The sequence below is a fragment of the Pongo abelii genome, chromosome 1 (assembly GCF_028885655.2).
Source record: "Pongo abelii isolate AG06213 chromosome 1, NHGRI_mPonAbe1-v2.0_pri, whole genome shotgun sequence".
Taxonomy (NCBI): Eukaryota; Metazoa; Chordata; class Mammalia; order Primates; family Hominidae; genus Pongo; species Pongo abelii.
In genome coordinates this window covers 179,713,284-179,735,483 of record NC_071985.2, presented here as the reverse complement: position 1 = coordinate 179,735,483, position 22,200 = coordinate 179,713,284, and the positions used below count along the sequence as shown (strand labels likewise).

General features: G+C 57.6%; 1 protein-coding gene across 3 annotated transcripts in view; it reads right to left on the bottom strand.

The window, feature by feature from the left end:
* Nucleotides 1-206: 206 nt before the first annotated feature.
* GLIS1 (GLIS family zinc finger 1) overlaps nucleotides 207-22,200 on the bottom strand; it is a 250,425-nt gene continuing 228,431 nt past the window's right edge. For 2 of the 3 annotated variants that reach the window (XM_024256330.3, XM_063712356.1), the window contains 6 exons: nucleotides 21,294-21,404; nucleotides 17,143-17,275; nucleotides 11,147-11,303; nucleotides 6,361-6,539; nucleotides 5,649-5,816; nucleotides 207-751 (listed from right to left, as the gene is read on the bottom strand). In XM_024256330.3, the coding sequence (XP_024112098.2) occupies nucleotides 594-751; nucleotides 5,649-5,816; nucleotides 6,361-6,539; nucleotides 11,147-11,303; nucleotides 17,143-17,275; nucleotides 21,294-21,404 (906 nt within the window). In that variant the 3' untranslated portion in view covers nucleotides 207-593. The remainder of the gene's footprint in view (nucleotides 752-5,648; nucleotides 5,817-6,360; nucleotides 6,540-11,146; nucleotides 11,304-17,142; nucleotides 17,276-21,293; nucleotides 21,405-22,200) is intronic. The other variant, XM_063712355.1, reaches the window with a different exon arrangement.

The following is a 22,200-nucleotide window of genomic DNA, read 5'->3' as shown; positions in this document are numbered from 1 at the left end:
AGTCCTGGGACTATCGCTGGTGTCTGTAAGGACCATAGCGCATGGTGGGGGCCACGTGCCACTGGTTCCCATCCTCGTGGTCAGAACGCAGGGCCTGAGCTGGTTTCTACGCAGCCTCCCTAGCCCTGAACACCCGGCTCTGTCACCCTCCTCCAAGGCTCTCCCAGTCCCAGCCTCTGGGCTGAATCATAAAGCAGAACCAGGCCTTCACATCTCCTTTCCAGTTTTTAATGTTTTTCTTGTAAAACCAAAAATATAAAACTGGCAGGGGAACGGAAAACAAGTTCTGCATATTTTATATACACGAGGTCTGTGATTTTAAAACCACTGCAGGGAGGAATGGGAAGACACGATCGAGGGAATGTTACAGGGCCACGGATCCTGGTGGGCACCTCTGTGCGCCCAGCTCAGGCTTGGATGGCAGCTCCCTGGCAGCGCTGGGTGGCGTGGCAGCACTGGCTCCCCTGGGTCACGGCCTGGCTGTTCCGGCTGTGGCCTGGCACTCCCACTAGGTGCACAGAGGGTGGGAGCGACAGCAGGTGGGCGAGGTGGCATCTGCAGTGCTGGACGGGCAGGCGCACGGGGGGGCTCCTTCAGGTGTCTGTGTAGATGGAGGGGATGTGGCCCAGGCAGTGGTCAAAGGCTCCATTGGGGAAGAAGCCACAGTCCTCGGGGCCGCTGGACACCACATCTTCAGATGGCTGCTGTGGCAGCGCTGTGGGGCATGAGGCCTCAGCCAGGGCCTCATAGCCTGTGAGTGGTTGGGAGAGGGTCAGCGCTGGAGGCAGCAGGGGCTGTGCCTGCTCGTGCTTCCCAGTTCCCAGGCCCCACCCCGCCTGCCCAGGGTCACCCCCTCACAGTGTCCCGTCGGTGGGGCCTGCTTGGAACCCCCAGCATTTCCAAATGGGGGAGCTGGCCACTGGGGTGGGGCGAGGGCTTGGGAGGCACCCTGGGCCTGGCACACCCAGGGGACCCCGGGCAGCTGGGGAGACAGGCACGGGGTTGACTCAGGGAGGTCCATCACCAGGGCTGGGCTGTGGGGCAGAATGTGGGGGAAGGAGAGGGGTAGGGTAGGAGCAGCTCAGCCCTTGCCCTCAGGGGCTGGTCCCCTCCTGGTAGAAGGACTGGCTCACCCCCACCCTTTCAGTTGCATCCCCCAACCAGGCTCAAGAAACTCAAAGAAGGGCACCAGCATTTACTGGGCACTTAGTAAGTGCTCATTTCAGCATGCCTCGCTTCGGCTCTACAATGCTCCCCTGCGGTGGGATTCACTATCCTATTCTATAGCTGAGAAGGCAGGCACAGAGGCCAGGATGCTTGCCTAAGGTCACAGTGTGAGTAAGGGGTGGAGCTGGGATTGAACCCAGGTCCATCTGGCTCCAGAGATACCTGGCTCTTCCACCGGACATGCTGTCTCCAGGGTGGGGCCACCGCTCTGAGGCCCTTGACTTGGGAGGGGCCGGGAGGGGTCATCTTCTCCAGCCCCTGCCCTAAAGACCTGCCAATGAGCTGCTGTCATGTGTTTATGTGGCCTAAGACAGGTGAGCCTCAGTCTATGCAGTGGGGTTGGGCCGAACCGTTCTGAGGCCTGCAGCCCTTGAAGCTTGTCAGCCTGGTTTAATGCTCTGCGTGTGATTTTTGCTTGACCACGGAGGTGTGGGCAGAAGGCAGCTAAGCGGGCCTGGAGTGGGCACTGGGGAGAGGGGAGGCTGAAAGAACCTCCCCTGGCCGGTGTAGGGGCGGGGCGGGGTGTGGAAGCTGCCTCCTGCTCCATTCAGAGCTATTCATTCTAAGCCTTGCTGCTCAGCTGAGAAATCCCATGTGGGCTGGATGGGGGTGGGGAGGACAAGATGGGGAGAGCCCACAGTACTGGGCACCTCAATTCAGGTATACACAGACACAGAGCACCCGTCTTCCATGTGAGCCCCATGTCACGCAGGGGGCCATGCACACACGTCTATCCCGCGTGGACACGGCACACGTTTACCCACAGGCCTGTGGGCACAATCCTCAAACACAGGTGCACACGTGCACACAAGCACACATCTGTGGAAACAGCCATGAGTCATGGGGTGGGTGACACAATGTGCACACAGACGGGGTGCACGGACATCCACATACAGCTGGGGTAACACACATGTGCAGACATGAGAGTGCAGCCCTGCCAGCTCCCGACACTCACAGGGCGCATGCTGCCCAGGGCCACCTGTGCAAGCCCTGCAAGCACGGGCACACGCAGACACCTGGCACGGGTGCAGGTGTGTGGACGTGGACCCACAGGGTGGTATGTACCCGGCTGAGGCCTCAGTGCTTGTCCCTATATACCTGTCCCTCCATCCTCCCACTCACGACCTCAAAGCTGCCCCAAGGGCCTCTGGGGCAGGTCTCAGGTTCCCCTTTGTTGGAGCCCTGGAAACCTCCTGTTAGAACTGGGCCTCCTCTCTCCCTCCCTCCCCCTCCCCCTCCCCCTCCCCCTCCCTTCTTCGGTCTCCCTCTCCTTTTTTTGGTCTCCCTCTGTTGCCGAAGCTGGACTGTACTGCCGTGATCTCGGCTCGCTGCAACCTCCCTGCCTCGGGCTCCTGTGACTCTCCTGGGAGAGGGCCTGGGATTGCAGGCGCGCGCCGCCACGCCTGAATGGTTTTTGTATTTTTGGTGGAGACGGGGTTTCGCCGTGTTGACCGGGCTGGTCTCCAGCTCCTGGCCTCGAGTGATCTGCCTGCCTCGGCCTCCCGAGGTGCTGGGATTGCAGACGGAGTCTCGCTCACTCAATGCTCAATGGTGCTCAGGCTGGAGTGCAGTGGCGTGATCTCGGCTTGCTACAACCTCCACCTCCCAGCCGCCAGCCTTGGCCTCTTAAAGTGCTAAGATTACAGCCTCTGCCCCGCCGCCACCCCGTCTAGGAAGTGAGGAGCGTCTCTGCCTGGCCGCCCATCGTCTGGGGTGTGAGGAGCCCCTCTGCCCGGCCGCCCCATCTGGGAAGTGAGGAACGTCTCTGCCCGGCCGCCATCCTGTATAGGAAGTGAGGAGCGCCTCTGCCCGGCTGCCCCGTCTGGGAAGTGAGGAGCACCTCTGCCCAGTCGCCCAACGTCTGGGAGGTGAGGAGCGCCTCTGCCCAGTCGCCCAACGTCTGGGAGGTGAGGAGCGCCTCTGCCCGGCTGCCCCGTCTGGGAGGTGAGGAGCGCCTCTGCCCGGCCGCCACCCGATCTGGGAGGAAGTGAGGAGCGCCTCTGCCCGGCTGCCCCATCTGGGAAGTGAGGAGCGCCTCTGCCCGGCCGCCCCGTCTGGGAGGTGAGGAGCGCCTCTGCCTGGCCGCCACCCCCGTCTGGGAGGAAGTGAGGAGTGCCTCTGCCCGGCTGCCCCATCTGGGAAGTGAGGAGCGCCTCTGCCCGGCCGCCACCCCATATGGGAAGTGAGGAGCACCTCTGCCTGGCCACCCCGTCTGGGAGGTGAGGAGCGCCTCTGCCCGGCCGCCCCGCCTGGGAGGTGAGGAGTGCCTCTGCCTGGCCGCCACCCCGTCTGGGAGGAAGTGAGGAGCACCTCTGCCCGGCCGCCCCGTCTGGGAAGTGAGGAGCGTCTCTGCCCGGCCACCCCGTCTGGGAAGTGAGGAGCGCCTCTGCCTGGCTGCCCCATCTGGGAAGTGAGGAGCGCCTCTGCCCGGCCGCCACACTGTCTGGGAAGTGAGGAGTGCCTCTGCCTGGCCACCCCGTCTGGGAGGTGAGGAGCGCCTCTGCCCGGCCGCCCCGTCTGGGAGGTGAGGAGCGCCTCTGCCTGGCCACCCAGTCTGGGAAGTGAGGAGCGCCTCTGCCCGGCCGCCACACCGTCTGGGAAGTGAGGAGCGCCTCTGCCTGGCCACCCCATCTGGGAGGTGAGGAGCGCCTCTGCCCGGCCACCCAGTCTGGGAAGTGAGGAGCGCCTCTGCCCGGCCGCCCTGTCTGGGAGGCGAGGAGCGCCTCTGCCCGGCCGCCACCCCGTCTGGGAGGCGAGGAGCGCCTCTGCCCGGCCGCCACCCCGTCTGGGAGGAAGTGAGGAGCGCCTCTGTCCGGCCGCCCCATCTGGGAAGTGAGGAGCGCCTCTGCCCGGCCGCCCCGTCTGGGAGGTGAGGAGCGCCTCTGCCCGGCGGCCCCGTCTGGGAGGTGAGGAGCGCCTCTGCCCGGCCGCCCCGTCTGGGAGGTGAGGAGCGCCTCTGCCCGGCCGCCCCGTCTGGGAGGTGAGGAGCACCTCTGCCCGGCCGCCCCGTCTGGGAGGTGTACCCGACAGCTCCGAAGAGACAGCGACCATCGAGAGCGGGCCATGAGGACGATGGTGGTTTTGTTGAAAAGAAGGGGGGGAAGTGTGGGGAAAGGAAGGAGAGATCAGATTGTTGCTGTGTCTGTGTAGAAAGAGGTGGCCATAGGAGACTCCATTTTGTTCTGACTAGGAGAAATTCTTCTGCCTTGGGATGCTGTTGATCTTTGGCCTTGCCCCCAGCCCCGTGCTCTCTGAAACATGTGCTGTGTCAACTCAGGGTTAAATGGATTAAGGGCGGTGCAAGATGTGCTTTGTTAAACAGATGCTTGAAGGCAGCATGCTCTTTAAGAGTCATCACCACTCCCTAATCTCAAGTACCCAGGGACACAAACACTGCAGAAGGCCGCAGGGACCTCTGCCTAGGAAAACCAGAGACCTTTGTTCACGTGTTTATCTCCTGACCTTCTCCCCACTATTATCCTATGACCCTGCCATATCCCCCTGTCCGAGAAACACCCAAGAATCATCAATAAATACTTCATAAATAAAATAAAATAAAAAAAGAGAAGTGAGGAAGAATATTGGGGGGATGCTGGAAATGTATATCTTGTTATTGTAGAGGTCTTTACATGACTACATGTGTTTGCCAAAATTTATCCAACTACATATAAAAAGGTAAATTTTACTGTATGGAAATTAAACTTCAATAAACTGACTTTTTAAAAGGTAAAAAAAAAAAAAAAAAAAAAAAAGAACTGGGCCCCGAGGCTGTTTTGAGGGTGGGTCTCAGCTGGAGGAATTCAGGGAGGGTCTAGCCCCTCCCTTCTGATGCCCCTGCTCTGACTAGGCCTGCCCTGCTGATCAGAGCCTGGTTCCACCTGGGCTGCGGGCACCCTCCCCTCTCCCTGGGCTTCTCTAGCCAAGCCTGGGGCAGAGCTGGGGAGGCCCAGGGCCCTGCAGGGCAGCACCAGGTACCGATGTGGGGAAGGAACAGCACGACCTCCAGGTTCTGTCCCTGCCTAGTCTCCTCTGCTGCCAAAGGGAGAGCAGGATTTGTTCATTCCCTGCTATATTCCCAGGGTCTGCAGCTATGCCTGGCACACAGTAGGTGCTCAATAAATAAAGTGAAGCAGTAAGTAAACCATGAGCTCCCAGTCCGATTCTTCAGAAACCTGTCAGCATTCAGACACACATAAGGCTCGCAAAGCTGTGGAAGGAGCATGCACTTTCCAGTCAGGCAGGTATAGACAGTTCTGCGGGGTCCTGGGACCTCTCTGAGCCTCTCCTTCCCCCTCTGTAAAGTGGGGATGGCCCCACCACGTAAGCATCCAAAGGCTGCAGGACAGCATGTATGCAGCACTCAGCACCGGGTTGAGCCTCGGCAGGTGCCCAGGACTGGGAGCCACGCAGGCAGGGCTCACCTGTGGCAGGCAAGGGCGTGCTGAGGCTGTGGTAGCCATTGGGCCGCAGGGGGTTGAAACCATGGGTCTCCTCGACCAGTCCGTCCCCACCGGCTGCTGGTTCGGCCATCCGGTAGCAGTCACCATAGGGGAAGCAACTCTGGATGGAGTGGAAACTGCCCTGGTAACCTGCAGACAGGGGTGGCAGGGGCCGCGTTCACAAAGGAGAAGTGCCCAGGGCAGGGAGGGGAACATCCTTGCTGCACGCTCCACCTCCCGTGTTGTCCTGTTCGGGCATTGTGGGTGTGAGAGAGAGAGGAGGTGCAGGAGGCTGGGGCCCCATTCTCAGCTCCACCCTGCAGGGAGGGGAGGGCAGGCAAGGGGTGGCTGAGATGGTCTCACGTGGCTGCTCCTGAGTCACCCGTGGCTGACGCCTACTCCCTCCACTCTCAGGCGCTCAATCCCGCTCACTGGCCTCTCCTCGGGGCAGCGGGCCTTTGCCGCCTTGTCCGGAACACGCTCTTCCTTACTCTCAGAACCAGTTTTCTCCAGGCTGTGCCCTCAGCTGGGCCTCTTATGTCTCCTGTCTCCCAGCTTCTCTCAGCCCCCAGTGCCCAGCCGGTCATTCTCTGAGTACCTGCCTCCCCCACTAGGCCACTGTCTCCTTGTTCCTCTGGGGTCCCTAAGTGGGAATCGGGGGGTTATACGGAGCGGGCCCCTGGCCAGAGCTTACCTTGTGGGCTGGGCAGAGGCGGGGGTGGAGGGCTCTGGAAGGGTGGGTAGGACGGCTTGCTGGGGAGTGTGGGGAAGGGCTGGCCCCCCGGAGAATGGCTCTGAGAGGATGGGGGCAGCGGCGGTGGCCCGAGCCCCTTCAGGGGGCTGACTATTGGTGAGAGGAGGCCGGGCCCCAACCTGGAGAGAACAGAGATGCCCGTCAGCAGGCAGGGTTCTGGTGGGTGGGGGCCAGAGGCAGGGCTGCTGTGGCTTACTCCCCTCCAGCGACGGGGAGCTCACTCACCAGCTGACCTGCTCCAACTTACAATAGTTCGAAGAGGAGCTTTTATTTTTGGTGATGTTCAAGCCAAACTTTTCAATCCTGTAAGCTTTGGAGTCTGGTATTTAGGACAGTCAGCAAGGAACACAGGTTAAGAGGCGCAACCTTTCCAGCTGAGAGAACTGTGTTCAAACCCCTAATTGCTCTCATTGGCCAACTATTTTGGGCAAGTTGCTCAATGTCTCTGAGCTCCGGTTTCCTGGAACGGCTGCTGGCTCACCACCGGGCACGCTGCAGTGTTCATTACCTGCTGGGTGCCCGGCTCTCTGCCTCGTGCATGCCACTCTGGCCACCTGGATGAGGAGCCCTGGAGCAGCCCATGGCACTCACAGTCAGCATTCACTGCGCCCCTGACTTGCCCCAGGCCCTGGGAGACAGGTGTTCTTGTGTCCTTTTCGCAGACCAGAAAACCAAGGCTCAGAGAGCTTTGCCCAAGTTACTCCCAGCCACACAACATTGACCTCAGGGGTTACGGTGAGGGTGACATTAAAGCAATGTAGACAAAGTGTGATGTCCGATACATTCTTAGCCACTCCATCAATCGTCATCATCATTATGAAGAGGAAGGGAAGAAAAACTAGCAAGTCGGTCCCATGGCGAAGTTGGCATTTTTTTCCTGCAGTGTACTCTGAGGAACCTTCTGTTTCCAGCCCTGGCCATCTCTCCTCCACTTGCATACCTCCCGCTATGGGGGGCTCACCAGTTGCCTTCATACAGAGCCTGAGGGGGATGCAGGCTCTAGACTGTGCACTCTGGAAGCTCATGTTCTGAAACAAGACTGCAGTGCAGTGGCTGAGAGCGGCACAGGTGCCCTGAGCCCAGCCCAGCGCGGGGGCCCACTACCTGGACCACAGGATGCTGCAGGCCAGGTTCCCTTCTCACGCTACCTTCCTAAGCCCCTGGGCCCCGTTCACAAGGGCTAAAATGACTTTGGGATCAATGGCTTGGGGGCTCTGAGGACAAGGCTGAAGGCTCCCCGCCTGTAAAGCATTTATGTACATGGCAGAAAGAGGCAGACAGTGAGAGCTCGGAGTCCCCATTTTCTTGTCTAGATTTGTGGCTTGTTGGACCATCCACATTAAAATATACAACGAATTCAGTGTCACAGCTCCAGGTGACCTCGTGACCCTTGCCCACCCTCTGAGACACCAAGTATTGACACAGATCAGTGCCTCTCTGAAGGAAGCAGGGCTATCTGGAAATGGGGAAAGCAGATTTGGAGAGAGGCTGGGGTCTCCGCATCTGTGCCGTGCCAAGTTCCTCTCTGCTCCCTCCAACGTTGGCAGCCCCTCCACTTCCCCTCCAGTCTGCTGTCATCATCCACACGTGTGGGGCCCCCGTCACTGTGAGCTCGCTGAGGACAGGGGAAGCAGGGCCTTGGTGCTGGGTCCCTGGCCCAGCCACTGATACACTGTGGGTCCCTGTCACTATTTTAAGTTCATGAGCCGAATCCTTATCACATCTCCAGGAATAAATTATCATTATCTTCATCATTATTTTTAGGCCTGTCTTATGGGATGATCAAGTGGGACAGCGTCTTCCTCTATGCACTAGAAACCGTGGACAGCTGTGCACGAGCTGTGTGTTCTCATGACCAGTTCTCCTGGCTGAAGCTGGGCCGGGGCCTGGCCGGGGAGTGGCTCCTCATTCCTGCAGGCCTGCTGTGTGGTGGCTGCCTTATCCCCATCCCATCTGGGCACCCACAACCCAGCCCTCCCCTGGTTTCCTGAAGCCCCTGTAGGGAGGGCCAGGTCTCGGCCCTTCTCGGTCACCCGGTGCCCAGCGCTGGGCCTGGCACACAGCAAACAACTGATGACACTAATAAATGAGTTTCTGAATCTCTCAGCTACAAATCCCAGAGATTAACGGCACTGCAGGATTACGATGAACCAGATATGAAGGAGAAAAAAACATGTGTTTTCAAAAGTTTGTTTTTCCTGTCTCACTCCACCATAAATTCACATTTGCCACCTTCACAGCCAGTGAAATTAAACAGAACACAACTCTCTCCACAGCAGACATGACGCCTGAGGCTATGCTGCTCTACCTGAACTCTTTAAAAGGCAAAAAAGATCTTCTGGAGCTCCTCCTCTGAGTCATGCAAATGATTCCTAAATCAAATATTTTTGCTTCAACTAGAACCTATAAAAATTAATATAAAACCTCACTGGTCTGGCAGACTGAGGGCTTCATACCTCGCACAAGGCTGGGCAAAAAAATACCCTATTCGGCGTCTTCTCTGAGCCAGGGTAAATAAATTTGGTCATGAAGTCAGGCCCTCTTAGCATATTTTTGAGTGAATCAGATAATTCTGTCAAGCTATTTAAACGTCCCAGCAGACCACTGGGGAGCCACGAGTGGCCGTTCCTTGTTGACTTTGGCAGGAAGTGGAGGCTGAAGGCCCTTTCCCCACTCTCTTCTCAGGGGATGAAAAAAGAAACCCATTCACGCTGGGCCTGGGCCTGGGCCTGGTGTCAGGCATGAGGACGCTTCTCTCCTGCAGCTAGACCTGAGGCTCCTACCCGCAGGCAGGGGTGGGCAGGCGGGGGTCCCGTCTTGTCATCACTCTGCTTCTCACTGCAGAATTCTTGACAGGCACTTACGCAGGCGGCAGGCAGGTGATGAATGAGGCGGAGCAGAGTGCACGGGCCTGAGCAGCGAATGGCCTTTGTGGTTTATTTTCCTTTGGTTGGAGATGTTTTTCGGCTGGTTGGTGGGTGAGCAGGTGGCCTGAGCAGCTATGGGTGGGGGCGGGGACCATCGTGGTGGAGCCTGTGCCAGGTGAGGCACACAGTGTCAGGCATGTGTACGGCCCTCACCACCTTCCTCAGGGAGGGCCTTATAATGCCTTTCACAGAAGCAGCAGCTGAGGCTCGAGGAGGGCCCGGTTTTCTGGGTCCCCCTCTGCACCCTCTTCAGGCTGCCTCTTCACGGCTCTCTGCTCACACTCACAGCCACAATCTTCCCCTGCCTGTCAGCAGCCCCTCTGGACCCCCAGCTCATCCCTGAGGCCCCCTCCTCTCCCTGCCCAGCTCGGATTTCCCACTCCCGCTGCCTCTGTGCCACCACTCCCTTCCTCTGCCTTCCGGGCTCCCTCTCCCCAGCCTGAACCGGGCCCTGGCTTGGGATGCCATCTGTCCGGCTCCCCACAATCCACCGCACCCCTGCAATGCCGCCCTGCGTCCTCATCCCCAAACCTGACCACATCACTGCTCAACACTCTTCAGGTCGAGTCTCATCCCAGGCCTTGGGATCTGGACCTGGCGACATCTCTCCCAAGTTCGTCACCCCACACGATGATTCATGTTTCCCAGAACACCCCAAGCTCTCACCATGCCTACCTTCACTCTTGCTACTCCTTCCTCCCAGCTTCTCCACTCATCCAACTCCAGGCTCACCTCCTCCAGGAAGCCTTCCCTGACACCCTCCTGGCAGCCACACCCCACTGGGCTCTCCTCTGGGCTCCACAGCCCTTCCGCTTCCTTGCCGCACACCACTGGCCCCCTGTGTGGTAGGTCTCCCTCTCACAGTAAGTATCTCCAGGGCCAGAGTCATCCGAGGCACCAGCACTGGACCCAGGGCCTGCCCACAGAGGCTCCATAATTGAACACCGAATGAATGGGTGAATGAATGGCAGGAGGAGCCCAGTAATAATAGGAGCAGTGGGCCACAAATGTGGCGATGAAGCCAGGCTGGCCCCAGGCGCAGGCAGGCCAAGGCCAAGGCTGTAGCCAGGAGGAGGAAGGTGCTGGGGCCAGGCCTGCGGGGACAAGGTGATCAGCAAAACACAGCAGGGAGGGCAGGAGGGTGGGGCTGTGAGGCCTCCCTCTGCTCATTTGCAAGAAAAACAGATTTTGGCAGATCACGGTCCAGCAATTAACACATTCACCATTTCCAGTCAATTAAGTGGCCACAACGAGAACCACATTGGGGGCAGGAAGAGGCTGCCCCTCTCCGCAGTGATCCTGAAGTAAAGGCTCCCAGGCAGCCCCCGCAGGCCGGGCAATGTCCCAGCTGCAGTGGCTGGAGGTGGGTGTGGGGCCCAGACCAGCATCTGTGGAGTGCGCACAGTGGGCAGTCTGCTCCCAAATGCACAGATGAGGCAAGGAGACGCCAGAGTGAGGCCCCGAGGAGGCCTGGGTTCCATTCTGCGTGTGGCAGCCCAGAATGCAGGGGTCGCTGGGAGGGGCCACAGCATTTTCCCAGGGTCCTCCAGTGGGGAGGAGGGGCTGCATGAAGTGAGGCATTCAGAAGCCAGTACGGTCTACTCAGAGTTACTGCAGGCACCAACGGAATCATGCACACAAAGTGTGTGGAATGCAGTCTGCAGTCAGTGTTCCCTGAAGGTTGGCTATTTTCATTATCAGTAACAAGCAGATAGATAATGCGGGACACCTGCCCTCCCTGCCTCCCCCCGAGATCCCCCCTTGCTGCCCCTGGAGGAGGACTGGCCTGGTGTACATACCCATCCCGGGTGCTCTCAGCCATGGGCAGAGGGGACAGATGGTGGTGGGAACTGGTGGTGGCATCCAGCGGGTGGTGCCTGGAAGGTACATCGTGCGCTGGGGGCAGGAGGCCCGATGCGAGTCCGTTATGGGGGGTGATGGAGCCAGGATACACACCTGCAGGGAATCAAACAAGGCTCACTGGACTCTGGCCACTCCCTAGAGATGGTTGTGATGGCCCAGGAGCTGTGTGTGCCTGATGATGGAGAAATAAAGACAAGAGGGAAAATGAACAACGTTGAATCACTGGAAGTTTAGGGGCCCCAATGAGGGAGGTGCTGGCCCCACTCCACTCAGTTCAGCCTTGCAGGCCCTGGCTAAAGGGCTGTGTCCAGGGCTGGGGCTCCCCTCATAGCAGAGGTGGACTGGCAAGGGGCTGTCAGAGGTGTGGGGTGCTTGGGGTGTGTGTGTGTGTGTGTGTGTGTGTGTGTGTGTGTGTGTGTGTGTTCTGAGATGGGGGCATGTATAGGGCAGGCTGCCTCAAATCTCTGTGATGCTGTTCTGGAAAAGAAGAGGCTTGTTCTGTGTGGCCCCGGAAGCAGACAGAGACCCAGGAATGGAGAGAAGCTTGAGAGTAGACAGCAGCCCAGGGCTCGGCAGTGCCTTCTAACAGGCAGTGCTGCTGCAGGGCAATGGCTGCCCTTGCACAGAATAACTACCTCCCCAGAGATATGCAAGCAGAGCCGGGGTGTCCACTGTGAAGGCTTCCAAAGAGAGATGACTGCACTAGCTGGGTGGCAGCTGGCCTGGGAGATCTCTGAGAAGGGCTGCCATGGATGGTTGTATGGGCGGTACACTGAACAAGGGTCCCAACTGAGGAGAGGAGTCAGCCTCATTCTAGTCTCAGATTCTAAACCTTCGGAAGACACCTGCAGGGTGATGCCACCTTTTATCACCTTTTACCCCCTAAAGTCTTACCCTTGTTAAGACAGGGAGGCTAATAAATCAATGGGGCACACTAGGTCAGAGTGAGACGCTGCTCCAGGGGCCCAACTGAGGGTTTGGAGTTACTGAGCCCAGCACTCCCAAAATGCCTTCACCAAGAAACCCTAATCAGGGTAGGAAATAAACTCCTACTCTGTGACTGGAGCCTAAGAAAGACACAGAAAGAGTTGTAAGTTTTTGATATTCCCTATTTTATCTAAAAAAAAAAAAAAAAAAAAAAAAAAGATGAATGCACCCGACCCCTGCATTCCAGGCCATTACACCCAGCATGGAGCCCAGGCCTCCTCAAGCCTCGCTCTGGCTTCTCCGGGGCTCATTTCTCTAGGGAGTGGCCAGTTTTGCAGTTTTGCATCCCTTCTTCAATCTGGCCATGTTTATTTTAATAGCAATTGACATCATTTTCTCTGAAATTCATGCATCCAGCAGATGCCCTGGGAGGACTCTGTGTGACCTAGGGGCTAGCCCGGGGCTGCACTGATGGACTCTGTGTGACCTGGGGGCTAGCCTGGGCCTGCACTGATGTGGTGTCTATTCTGATGGCCAGCGTGCACTAGGGCAGCTATTACATGCTGAATAGCACTCTGGTTAACATGGATCCAGACCAGTGCTCTTATTACACCATAAGGACCAATCTGAGAACACACCAGTCTCCTTTCATGAATGGGATAAAGGAAACTTTTACCTTCTCAATTGGTTGGGGTTCCAAGGCTAGCTCATCCCAGGCTGGCCCCTTTGGCCCAGGCCTGCAATTCAGGAGGCTGTTGCAGGGAACAGAGCAGGGCTGTGGCAGGGACGGCAAGCTCAGTGCCTCAGGCAGCATGGCAGGGAGCAAAATAAATGAAACTGTATGGATTAACAAGGGGAGCAGCAGTGCCTGTGGCAAAGGGGAGAGCACACGTCCCAGAAAGACCTTCACATGGACACAGTTAAAAAAAAAAAAAAAAAGCCTGTAATCCCAGCACTTTGGGAGGCCGAGGCGGGAGGATCACTTAAGGCCAGGAATTCGAGACCAGCCTGGCCAACATGGCGAAACCCTGTCTCTACTAAAAATACAAAAATTAGTCAGGCGTGGTGGCATGCATCTGTAATCCCAGCTACTTGGGAGGCTGAGGCAGAATGGCTTAAACCCGAAAGGCGGAGGCTGCAGTGAGCCAAGATGGTGCCACCGCACTCCAGCCTGGGCGACTCCATCTCAAAAACAAACAAACAAACAAACAAAAAACAAAGCACCACCACCACCACCACCAAAAAGTGCCCCTTTGCCTATGAGGCCAAACAGTTTGCAACTCCTGGCCTGGAGTTAGAGCTGCAAGCAGCCTACGTTACATTACATCGTGTGAGATTCAACTATCAGAATAACTACCATTAATTAAAAACATACTGTGCCAAACTGTCTTTCCACATTATCTAGTTTAACCAGCTTGACAAATGTCAGTGGGGAACATAATATATTCCATTTTAAGATGAGCAAACTAAATATTAACAAGTTGAACGACTTGTCCAAAGTCACAGAGTAGGCGGCTCGTCAGGCCCATCTTCCAAGCAGCGGGGAGAGAAAGTCCACCTGAGGCCAGGGCTAGGAGTGGCTCCAGCTCAGGTGATGGTCTGGATACCCGGCTGAGGCCTCGGCTCTGGTGCAGGCATCACTGCTGGCTGCTGTGAGACCCGGGGGCTCTGGGCCACCATCCTTACCGCTCCCTGCCTCTAGGACTCTGCTCCCAGGCCTAGCACCACCTGTCTGTCCAGCCACTGCCTCCCTTCCCAGCTTGGGGGAAGGCACCTCAAGCGGTGTTTGTGGAGGGAGCCTGGCGAGGAGCCGCCCACGCTTTGAGCCGCTCACCACTCTCCTTAGCACCTCTTCGCCTGCCATCTTGAACCAATTTGGGGGCCTGACAACTGAGAAGGCTTAGAATCCTGATCAATCCTGCACCTTCTCCCTCAGCCATGCTGACCTCATGCTTCTCAAGTCCTCACTGCCCATCACATTACCCTGGATCTGCTCAGGATGGGCCTGGCAGATAAGCTCCCAGGGGTTGGGTGTGGGGTCTCCTGTGCAGAAGGGAGCTGGTCCCTACTTGAGGGAGTGTCCTGCAATTGGACAATGGAAATTTGGTGTCTCCCTCTGCAGCTCGTCCCTCACCCTCTCCCCTCTGTTTCGGACTCTGCTAATCCTCCCTGACTCAGTCCCCTGCCCTTGCCCCTGCCCCGGGGCCAGGTCCCTGCCTGTCGAGCCTCCACACCAAGGACAGACACAGGGTGGGTGACCGAGTGTGTGAACTAGAGATGCTGACCATGTCAGCGAACAGCAGATGGGAATGAAGGAACCATGGGACTGCGAGGGGCAGCGGGAGTGGGGATGCCATGGAGCCTGATGGGCTCTCCCCAAAACGCACCACTTCAGGCTATAAAGCTGTGTCATCCATCATCAGCCGTGAGCGCTTAACCTCTGGCCCTAACATCTGTTCCCTTCTCAGCCATCTGCCCTGCGGCCTGCAGAAGAACCCAGCAGGCCGGATCCTGGGGGATCCAGGACCCTGGGCTTCACCTGGCTGGTCCTGCCCTCCCCGCTGCACTGGAAGCAGCTGGAGGACAGGGCCAGCACGGGGCCTGGCAGACAGCAGGTGCTCAGTATAGCAGAGGAGCAGCACTAGCAGCAGGGAGGTGGGGGCTCTGGTTAAGAGGACAGCCTGCGCAGATGGTCTGGGTTCCAATCCTGCCTCTGCCACCTGCTAGCTGTGGCTTGCGTGTGCCTTCTGAGGCCGACGTGAGGATGATGGCAGTGATGTCCACGCACAGTCCCTGGAGCAGCACCTGGCACACAGTCAATACGTGCTGGCTGTGCATGATTGTAAGGTGGATGGGTACATAGTCATTCTTCTTGCTCACCATGAACAACAATAACAGTAAGATGATCAGTCACATAGGGTTTATATGTGACCGCATCCATGATCACATTTGTTCTCATAGCAGATGAGATCCCTCAGTGCCTGGGAGGGAAACTGAGGCTCAAAGCAGGGAAGATACCACTTATTGTCACAGAGCAAGGGCAGTAGCTTCAGCAGGAGTGGCTCCTCCAATCTGTGATGATGAGGCCTCAGCTGATTCTGTTTCTCATCGGTAGCATGGGTTTCACATCCTACCGCACAGCGTAGTTGGGGACTGAATGAGAGGATATTTGTGAAGTCAGTGGCCCAAGCAGGTGCTCAAGAGATGGTAACTGCTGGCCCTGTCCTTTCTCGCTGGGACAAGCCTGAGGCCGAGAAAAGGCTTGCAGCCTGGACTGGCTGCTGACTTCTCTGGATGACCTTAGGTGATTCCTTCTCCTGCCCAGGCCTGAGTCTTCCCAAGGTAAAACTGATGGGGTAGGTACAAGACCTTTGCCCTGGGGGCAGCACTGCTCCTCCGCAGCAGCTTTCTGTCTGGCTGAATCGGGAAGCAGCTTCTGAGGCTTCAACACAGAGCTCCAAGTAGTCACTGTCATGACCGTTTGTTAGGAGCTGGCACTTGAGATACCTTCGTCCCTGGGTTGGATCAGCCCCCCGGTCCCTTCCAGCCCTGCCATTTTAGCAATTCTGACCCTGTGAGAAGCAGCCACACAGAGGGGTCTTCTAGCTAGACGTGAGGAGGGTGCAGACCCTCCCCCAGGCATCCATCCGCCTGTGTCCTCGCCCTCGTGGACCTGCCTGAGCACAGACCCCTGGAAAGGGGGACCCATGAGAAAGGCTAAAAGGCTTTTCTTCCTGAGGCTGTTTGGCAAGTGCTTTGATATATTTTTAAATCTGTTGCTACTTCAACATTGAGGGGAAAGAATAAAAAATTAGAAAATAAAAAATGTTGAAAATGGTTGGAGTAATTCAAGAAATCCCAGAGGGTGGGCAGAAAGTCTGCTCTGATATTGCGGTTTCTTTAGGGGAGTCAGGGGTAGAGCGCAAGGACTGTCAGCTGGAATCCAAAGGCCATGCTGCTCTTATCTGGGCTGGATGCCCAAGCCACAAAGCCAAGAATTCCTACTGTGGCCTGAGACCTGCCCCGTGGCCCACAGCTGCTGGGAGAGACAGACAGGCCACCTCAGCTGGACCAAAGGCCCTTAGCGTCTGGTTGGAGGGGCCTGCAGAGTCCCAGGGGCTCTGGGGGCCCCATCTCTGGGCCACGGAGTTTAGCGATGAGCTGGAAGTGATTTGGGCTAAGTTCCTATCCTCTCAGAGCCTCAGTTTTCTCCTCTGGAGCAGGAGTCAAGGCCAGGGGCAGAATGGGCTCTTCTTGAAGATGGTTCCTCCCTGTGGATGATCCTGCAGCATGGGCCATCAGCAAGGGCACCAGAGCCTCTCTTGATGATGCTCGGGGCAGGGCCGTGGGTTCCCCCAGCCCAGCTCTGCACATGTCCCCATCCTGGGTGCTGGTGACTCCAGAATGAGGCAGACCCTGAGCCTCACTTGAGGAACTCACAGTCTGGTGGGGGAGACAGATGGGCAGATGGGAAGTAGAGTGACAGCTCAGAGTGCTCAGCACTGGGGCAGAGCGAAGCCCAGAGGAAGACTTCCTGGAGGAGGGGACAAGGAGGTGGGTCCTGAAGGAAGGGCAGGAGCTACCTTCATGAAGGGTGGGAGAAGAGGGCTGGCTGGGTATGGACAGTGCCTGGGGGTGGGGGGAAGCAGGAGCACAGAGTGTTCAGGGAACTGCATCCAACATGCCAAGGAGGAGGCAAGAGGCTGCTAGGAGGACCCAGGCCCCACACACCTTGAAGGCCAGGCTGAGAGGGGTGAGGGCTTCATGCCCTGAGCAATGGGGAGCCAGAGAATAATGCGAAGGAAACGTCCGCCTAGTTAGAGGAGCTGCAGGGAGAAGATGGATTGGAAGTAGGGAGCCAGAGGCAACCAAGTCCAGACGAGTGAGTGCCTGCAACAAGTCATGCCCATGTGGGCGGCCCACTGGGCATCACTTGTCCTTGACTGTGGTCAGAGAAAGGCCCCTCCTGGGCTACGCCCCTGGCCCTGCCTCCCCGCACACGTACCTGGGAGAAGCTCCTGGCCCAGGCCACAGCCACCCTTGCCGTCGCTGGCAGCCAGCTGTGTGGACGCGTGGAGCTGCTGCAGGGCCAGACACTCGGTCAGGACGTCGGCCTCGGTGTCAGGGCCCGCGTGCAGCTGGGAAGCAAGCAGAGGGAAAGGAGGTGTTAGTGTGAGGCCCCTGCCCACCAGCAACCCTCCCGTTAGGGGACAGGGCAGAAAGGACTGCAGCCCCAGGGCAAGACCCTTCCCTTCACTGTGCCTCAGTTCCCAATCTGTGAAATGGGCGGACTGGGTACATCATGAAGATGTCGTTAGTCCAGGTCCTTTGAGAAGCAGATGCCAAGATGGGATTCAACATGCAAGGATTTAAATGGGAGACATGCCATTTGTGAACTGGACGGGCTGGGAGAGCCCAAAGACTGAGAGGAGGAGGCAGGGAGAAGGGGTCAAGCGGGAGCCTCCGGGACAGGGACTCAGGGAGTCCTCAGCAGCCAACGTCTGCTGGCTGTCAGGGAGTCCAGTGCCTCCTACGAAGACTCTGCCTCAGTGTCCCTGCTGGGCCTGCCACACTCAGTCATTGCTGGGAGCAACCTGTGGGAGGTGTGGCCTCAACACACACACAGAATGGTGGCAAAGCGCAGCAGTGGGGCCTCCCATGGGTAGCTGAGGTCTGCAGGTGCGTTCTGTGCAGCCGCGCCGGTGAATGGATGCAGTAGGAGTAAAGCGCAATAGGTGTGCAGTCAGCCTCCCCCAACCCCACCCCAGCTCTTTCTTTCTTCCTTCTTGGTACCAGGTTCAGTGGAAATAGTTCAGGGCTAGGGATGAAGAGCTGGGCTCAGATCCCATCCCACCTCTTCTTACTCCCTGTGTAATGCTGGACAAATAACATAACCTCTCTGGGTCTTGCCTACTCAGCCTGCAATAAGCAGCAACAGTCACGCCTCACCCCAGGCTGCCATGAGGAGTAATGAGACGATGGCTGGGGGCATGCTTTGGAAGTGCTGTAGTAGGGGTGGCTGAGCTCCAGCTGGCCGAGCCCCATCTGGTCACCTCATCGTGGGCACGATGGATCAGTATATGGACTTGAGGTCCCTTGGCTAAGGGTGAGCTTGGGCTGGGGTGCACCCAGTAACCCAAGCAAATCTTTGGCCAACAACCCTTGGCTGTTCCCAGTCACCTCAGGATGGGAACAGGGTGAGGCCTTCAGGACACAGGGTGATGACTGGGGCAGGCACCTGGATGGGAAGGGCCCCTTCTCTCAGGGAAATCCTAAAGCTTGGCTCATCCAAATGCTCATCTTCTCCAGGACAAAACAGACCCAGAGAAGGTAAGAGCCCTGCCCCACATCACAGCAGCTGAGAGTCAGCCCTGAGGGCTTTTCTGCCCTCCCAAGACAGCAGGGCCAGGCCCAGGCTTGGAGAAGGCATGCCCAGCCTCGAGATGGGCTCTTGGCTCCCTGACCCAGCAGCTGTTTTCCATGTAAATTAAGTTCCTGGCAAAAGAAAGCCAAGGCATGTTCTTGTAGACCGCAATGTCGATCGGATTAGGAGCAGCAGGAGAGGAGAATTAAGGAAGAAAAGCACTTCTAATTCTCTCTGAAACGCAGCAGGACTGCCAAGGACTTGTCATAATACAAGGGTCGCTTTACCCAGGAAGATACATCATCCCTGATGGCTCTTAATGGATGCTTATTGTTGGGAAGTTTGCAGATCTGTGGCCCCAAGTGCCCGGGGGCTCAGTGCGAGACAAGCATGGGGCCTGGGAAAGCCAGGACAGGATTCTGGTCCTCGGGCACTGGTCCGCTTGGGACAGAAGCCTCCCTGGTGTGGAGTGCTCCAGTCTACTGGAGCCTGGGCCATTCCCTGTCCCCACTCAGGCCCTCAACCTGAGAGCAGTGAACGGAGCTCAGTCCCTGGAAGCAGACAGGTCTGGGATGGACCCTGGCTCTGGCACTTCCGGGGTGCATGATGCTGGGCTGGTTTATTAACTCTCTGAGCCTTAGTTTCTCCACTCTAAAATGAATGTCTCATGACTCTAGTCCCCACATTTTGGGAGGCCAAGGTGGGAAGATTACTTGAAGTCAGGAGTTTGAAACCAGCCTGGACAACAAAGTGAAACCTCTGTCTCTACAAAAAAAAAAATTAAAAAAAAGCCAGGAGTAGTGGAGCATGCCTGTAGTCCCAGCTACTCAGGAGGCTGAGGCAGGAGGATCACTTGAGCCCAGGAGTTGGAGGCTGCCATGAGCCATGATCGTGCCACTGTACTCCAGCCTGGGTGACAGAGTGAGACTTTGTTTCTAAAAATAAAATAAAATGGGAATTAAAACCAGTGCTCACACCTACGGTTGTGGTTTCTTTTTCTTTTTCTTTTTTTTTTTTTTTTGAGACAGGGTCTTGCTCTGTCACTCAGGCTGGTGTGCAGTCCAACTCCTGGGCTCAAGTGATCCTCCTACCTCAGCCTCCCGAGTAGCTGGGGAGCTAGGGTTATAGTGAGGCCTAAATGAGATACAGGATATGAAGCCCCAGGTACAGTGCCTGAGCCTCAGAGGCACCTGGGCTAAAGCACATCCCCTCCCTCCTCAAGGAACATGGAGGTGGTGTTTCACCAGAAAGCTCATGGCACAGGATTTGACCACGTCCCTCTCTGCTCCACAGCTTCCAATGCTCCCCGCTGCCTGCAGGCTGGAGATCAACTTCCCAAGCCTGGCGGTCCCCTCCCATCTTCTTTCCCACTGAGGCCCCTTGCTCCCAGCACCCCATCGCTGTCTCCCTATCCCAGGGCCTGAGGCAGCTGCTTCCTCCAGCCTGCAGGCCTCTGCTGTTTCATTCCTGGCAGTGTCCACAGTTCACAGAACAATGCTTGGAATACAGTAGGTGCTCTGTAAATCTGGTTGAACCAATAAATGCGATCTTCCCACTCTGTCCTCCTCTGTCATGCCAGTGTCCCCGAGTTGGCCCCTGGTGTTTCTTTCACTCCCACACCCTCCCTGGCACTCAAGGACCCTCACTCTCTGGCCCTGGAGTTCCATGGGAGTGCAGGCGTGAGTTAACCCAGCCAGGTGGGCTCTGCCCCCAGCTGCAGTCCTGTCCCTCCTGCCATGGCCCAGTCCCCCTCAGGAACTCACACACGGCTTGTCCAAAACAGCATCCCCAACCCATTTTCTACATGGCCCTCAGGGTTACCTCTCAAGGTGCCATGTCCCTGCTCTGCTTAAGACCCCTCAATGGCACCCACTGTGCCCTGGACATAGCCCTGCTCACACCACCTCTCCTCACTGCGCTGCGTGGCCGCTGATCCTGCACACAGTGGGCTTCAGGCTTCAGCCCTTTCTCAGCACCAGTCACTCTGGGGAGCGTTCTTCTGAATTCACCGGCCCAACACTTAGTCCTTCCTCAAGACCAATGAACACATACACCAATTTCTGTTTTGAACTTTTAAATTTGTGCCAGGTACAGTTCTAAACCCTCAGCATAAACCGTCACTTACTCCTGACTGCAGCTATCTAAAGCAAGTCCTTTGTTGTCCCCTCTGATGGCTGAGGAACCTGAAGCCCAAAGGCACGTGCCTGGGTGCAGAGCCAGCAGAGGCAAGCCCCACGGGCCCACTCCGCGCTCACACCCCTAAACACTGTACCCATGCCTGACGCCACTTCCTCCACAGACCTTCCTGCTCCCACCCAGAGGGGCTAAGGTCCCCTCATCTGTGCCCTGACTTTTCTCTGCACATCTGTCTTGCCATCTTAATGACATGAGGTAGAATTCATCTCTTTGTGTCTGCCCTCGCCTGCCAGGCCACTGAAAGTGGGGCCGTGCTTTTTCATTTCTGCATCTTCCGTGCCCAGCACAAGGCTGGACATCATGTGTTTACCACACAAGGCGTGGGAGGTGCACAGATGCATGGGGCGACGAGCTGGTGGGCAGTCTGTGGGTGGTAAAGGGCCAGCTGGGGGTATGGAAGGAAGGGCTGCGGGTCAGCAGAGACACTAAGGGCAGGTGGGAAGTGGACGGACAGACGAATGGACGAACGGATGGACGAACAGTGGCATACAGGGCAAGTGGGTGGTCGGATGCATGTGTTGAGGGTGGGCACCTGGACTGATGCGGTGCAGGTGGCTGCGAGGTGGGAGGAGGCCAGATGAGGAGGGCTGGCTTACCTTCTTACGCACCTGCTGCTCTTTGGCTGAATGGGCCTTGACGTGCTTGCGGAGGGAGCTGGGGTCTGTGTAGCGCTTGGAGCAGCCAGGGATCTGACAGGCATACGGCTTCTGTAACATGGGGGGTATGGGTGGGGTGAGTGAGGTCCATCCCTACGGGCCACGGGCTTCTGCGTGACCAGGCGAGAGGCTGGCTGCAGGCCAAGAGTACTCTGCCTCAGCCAGGCCAGCCCAGCTGTGGGGAAGGCACCTGGCCTGGGAGCGGAGCAAGGGGTTTGTGTCTTCATTCCACCACCATCCTGGGACCTCAGGTCAGTTGCCTCTCCTCTCTGAGTCTCACCTTTCTTCTCTGAAAAATGGGGCCATCTGAGGTCTAAGGGTTCTTCCAGGTCGGACCCTGGCTCTGAGCCAAGTCCACCCTTTGGACCCCACAGCTGCAAGTAAGCATTGAGCAGACAGGGAGTGCAGTGAGACAGCTGCTCTGCAGATGGGGAGGAGGAGAGGGGAAGGGGCACCCACACAGGGCCAGGCTAGGCGGCACTGGCCGCACCTTGCAGGTAGGTGCAGAGGCACTGGACTGCTCTCGGGGCCACAAGAAACCAGGTCCTCCTGCCAATAGCTGTCAGAGGCTGGAAGCATGGCTGGATCTGAGAACACAGGGCTGGGGAGGCTGGGGGTGCTGGGGAGTCTGGGGAGGCTGGGGAGGTGGGGGGCTGGGGAGGCTGGGGAGGTGGAGGCTGGGGAGGCTGGGGGCTGGGGGGGCTGGGGAGGCTGGGGAGGCTGAGGAGGTGGGGAGGCTGGGGGCGCTGGGGGTGGGGGAGGTAGGGAGGCTGGGGAGGCTGGGGGGCCGGGGAGCTGGGGAGGTGGGGAGGCTGGGGAGTCTGGGGAGGCTGGAGGGGTGGGGGGC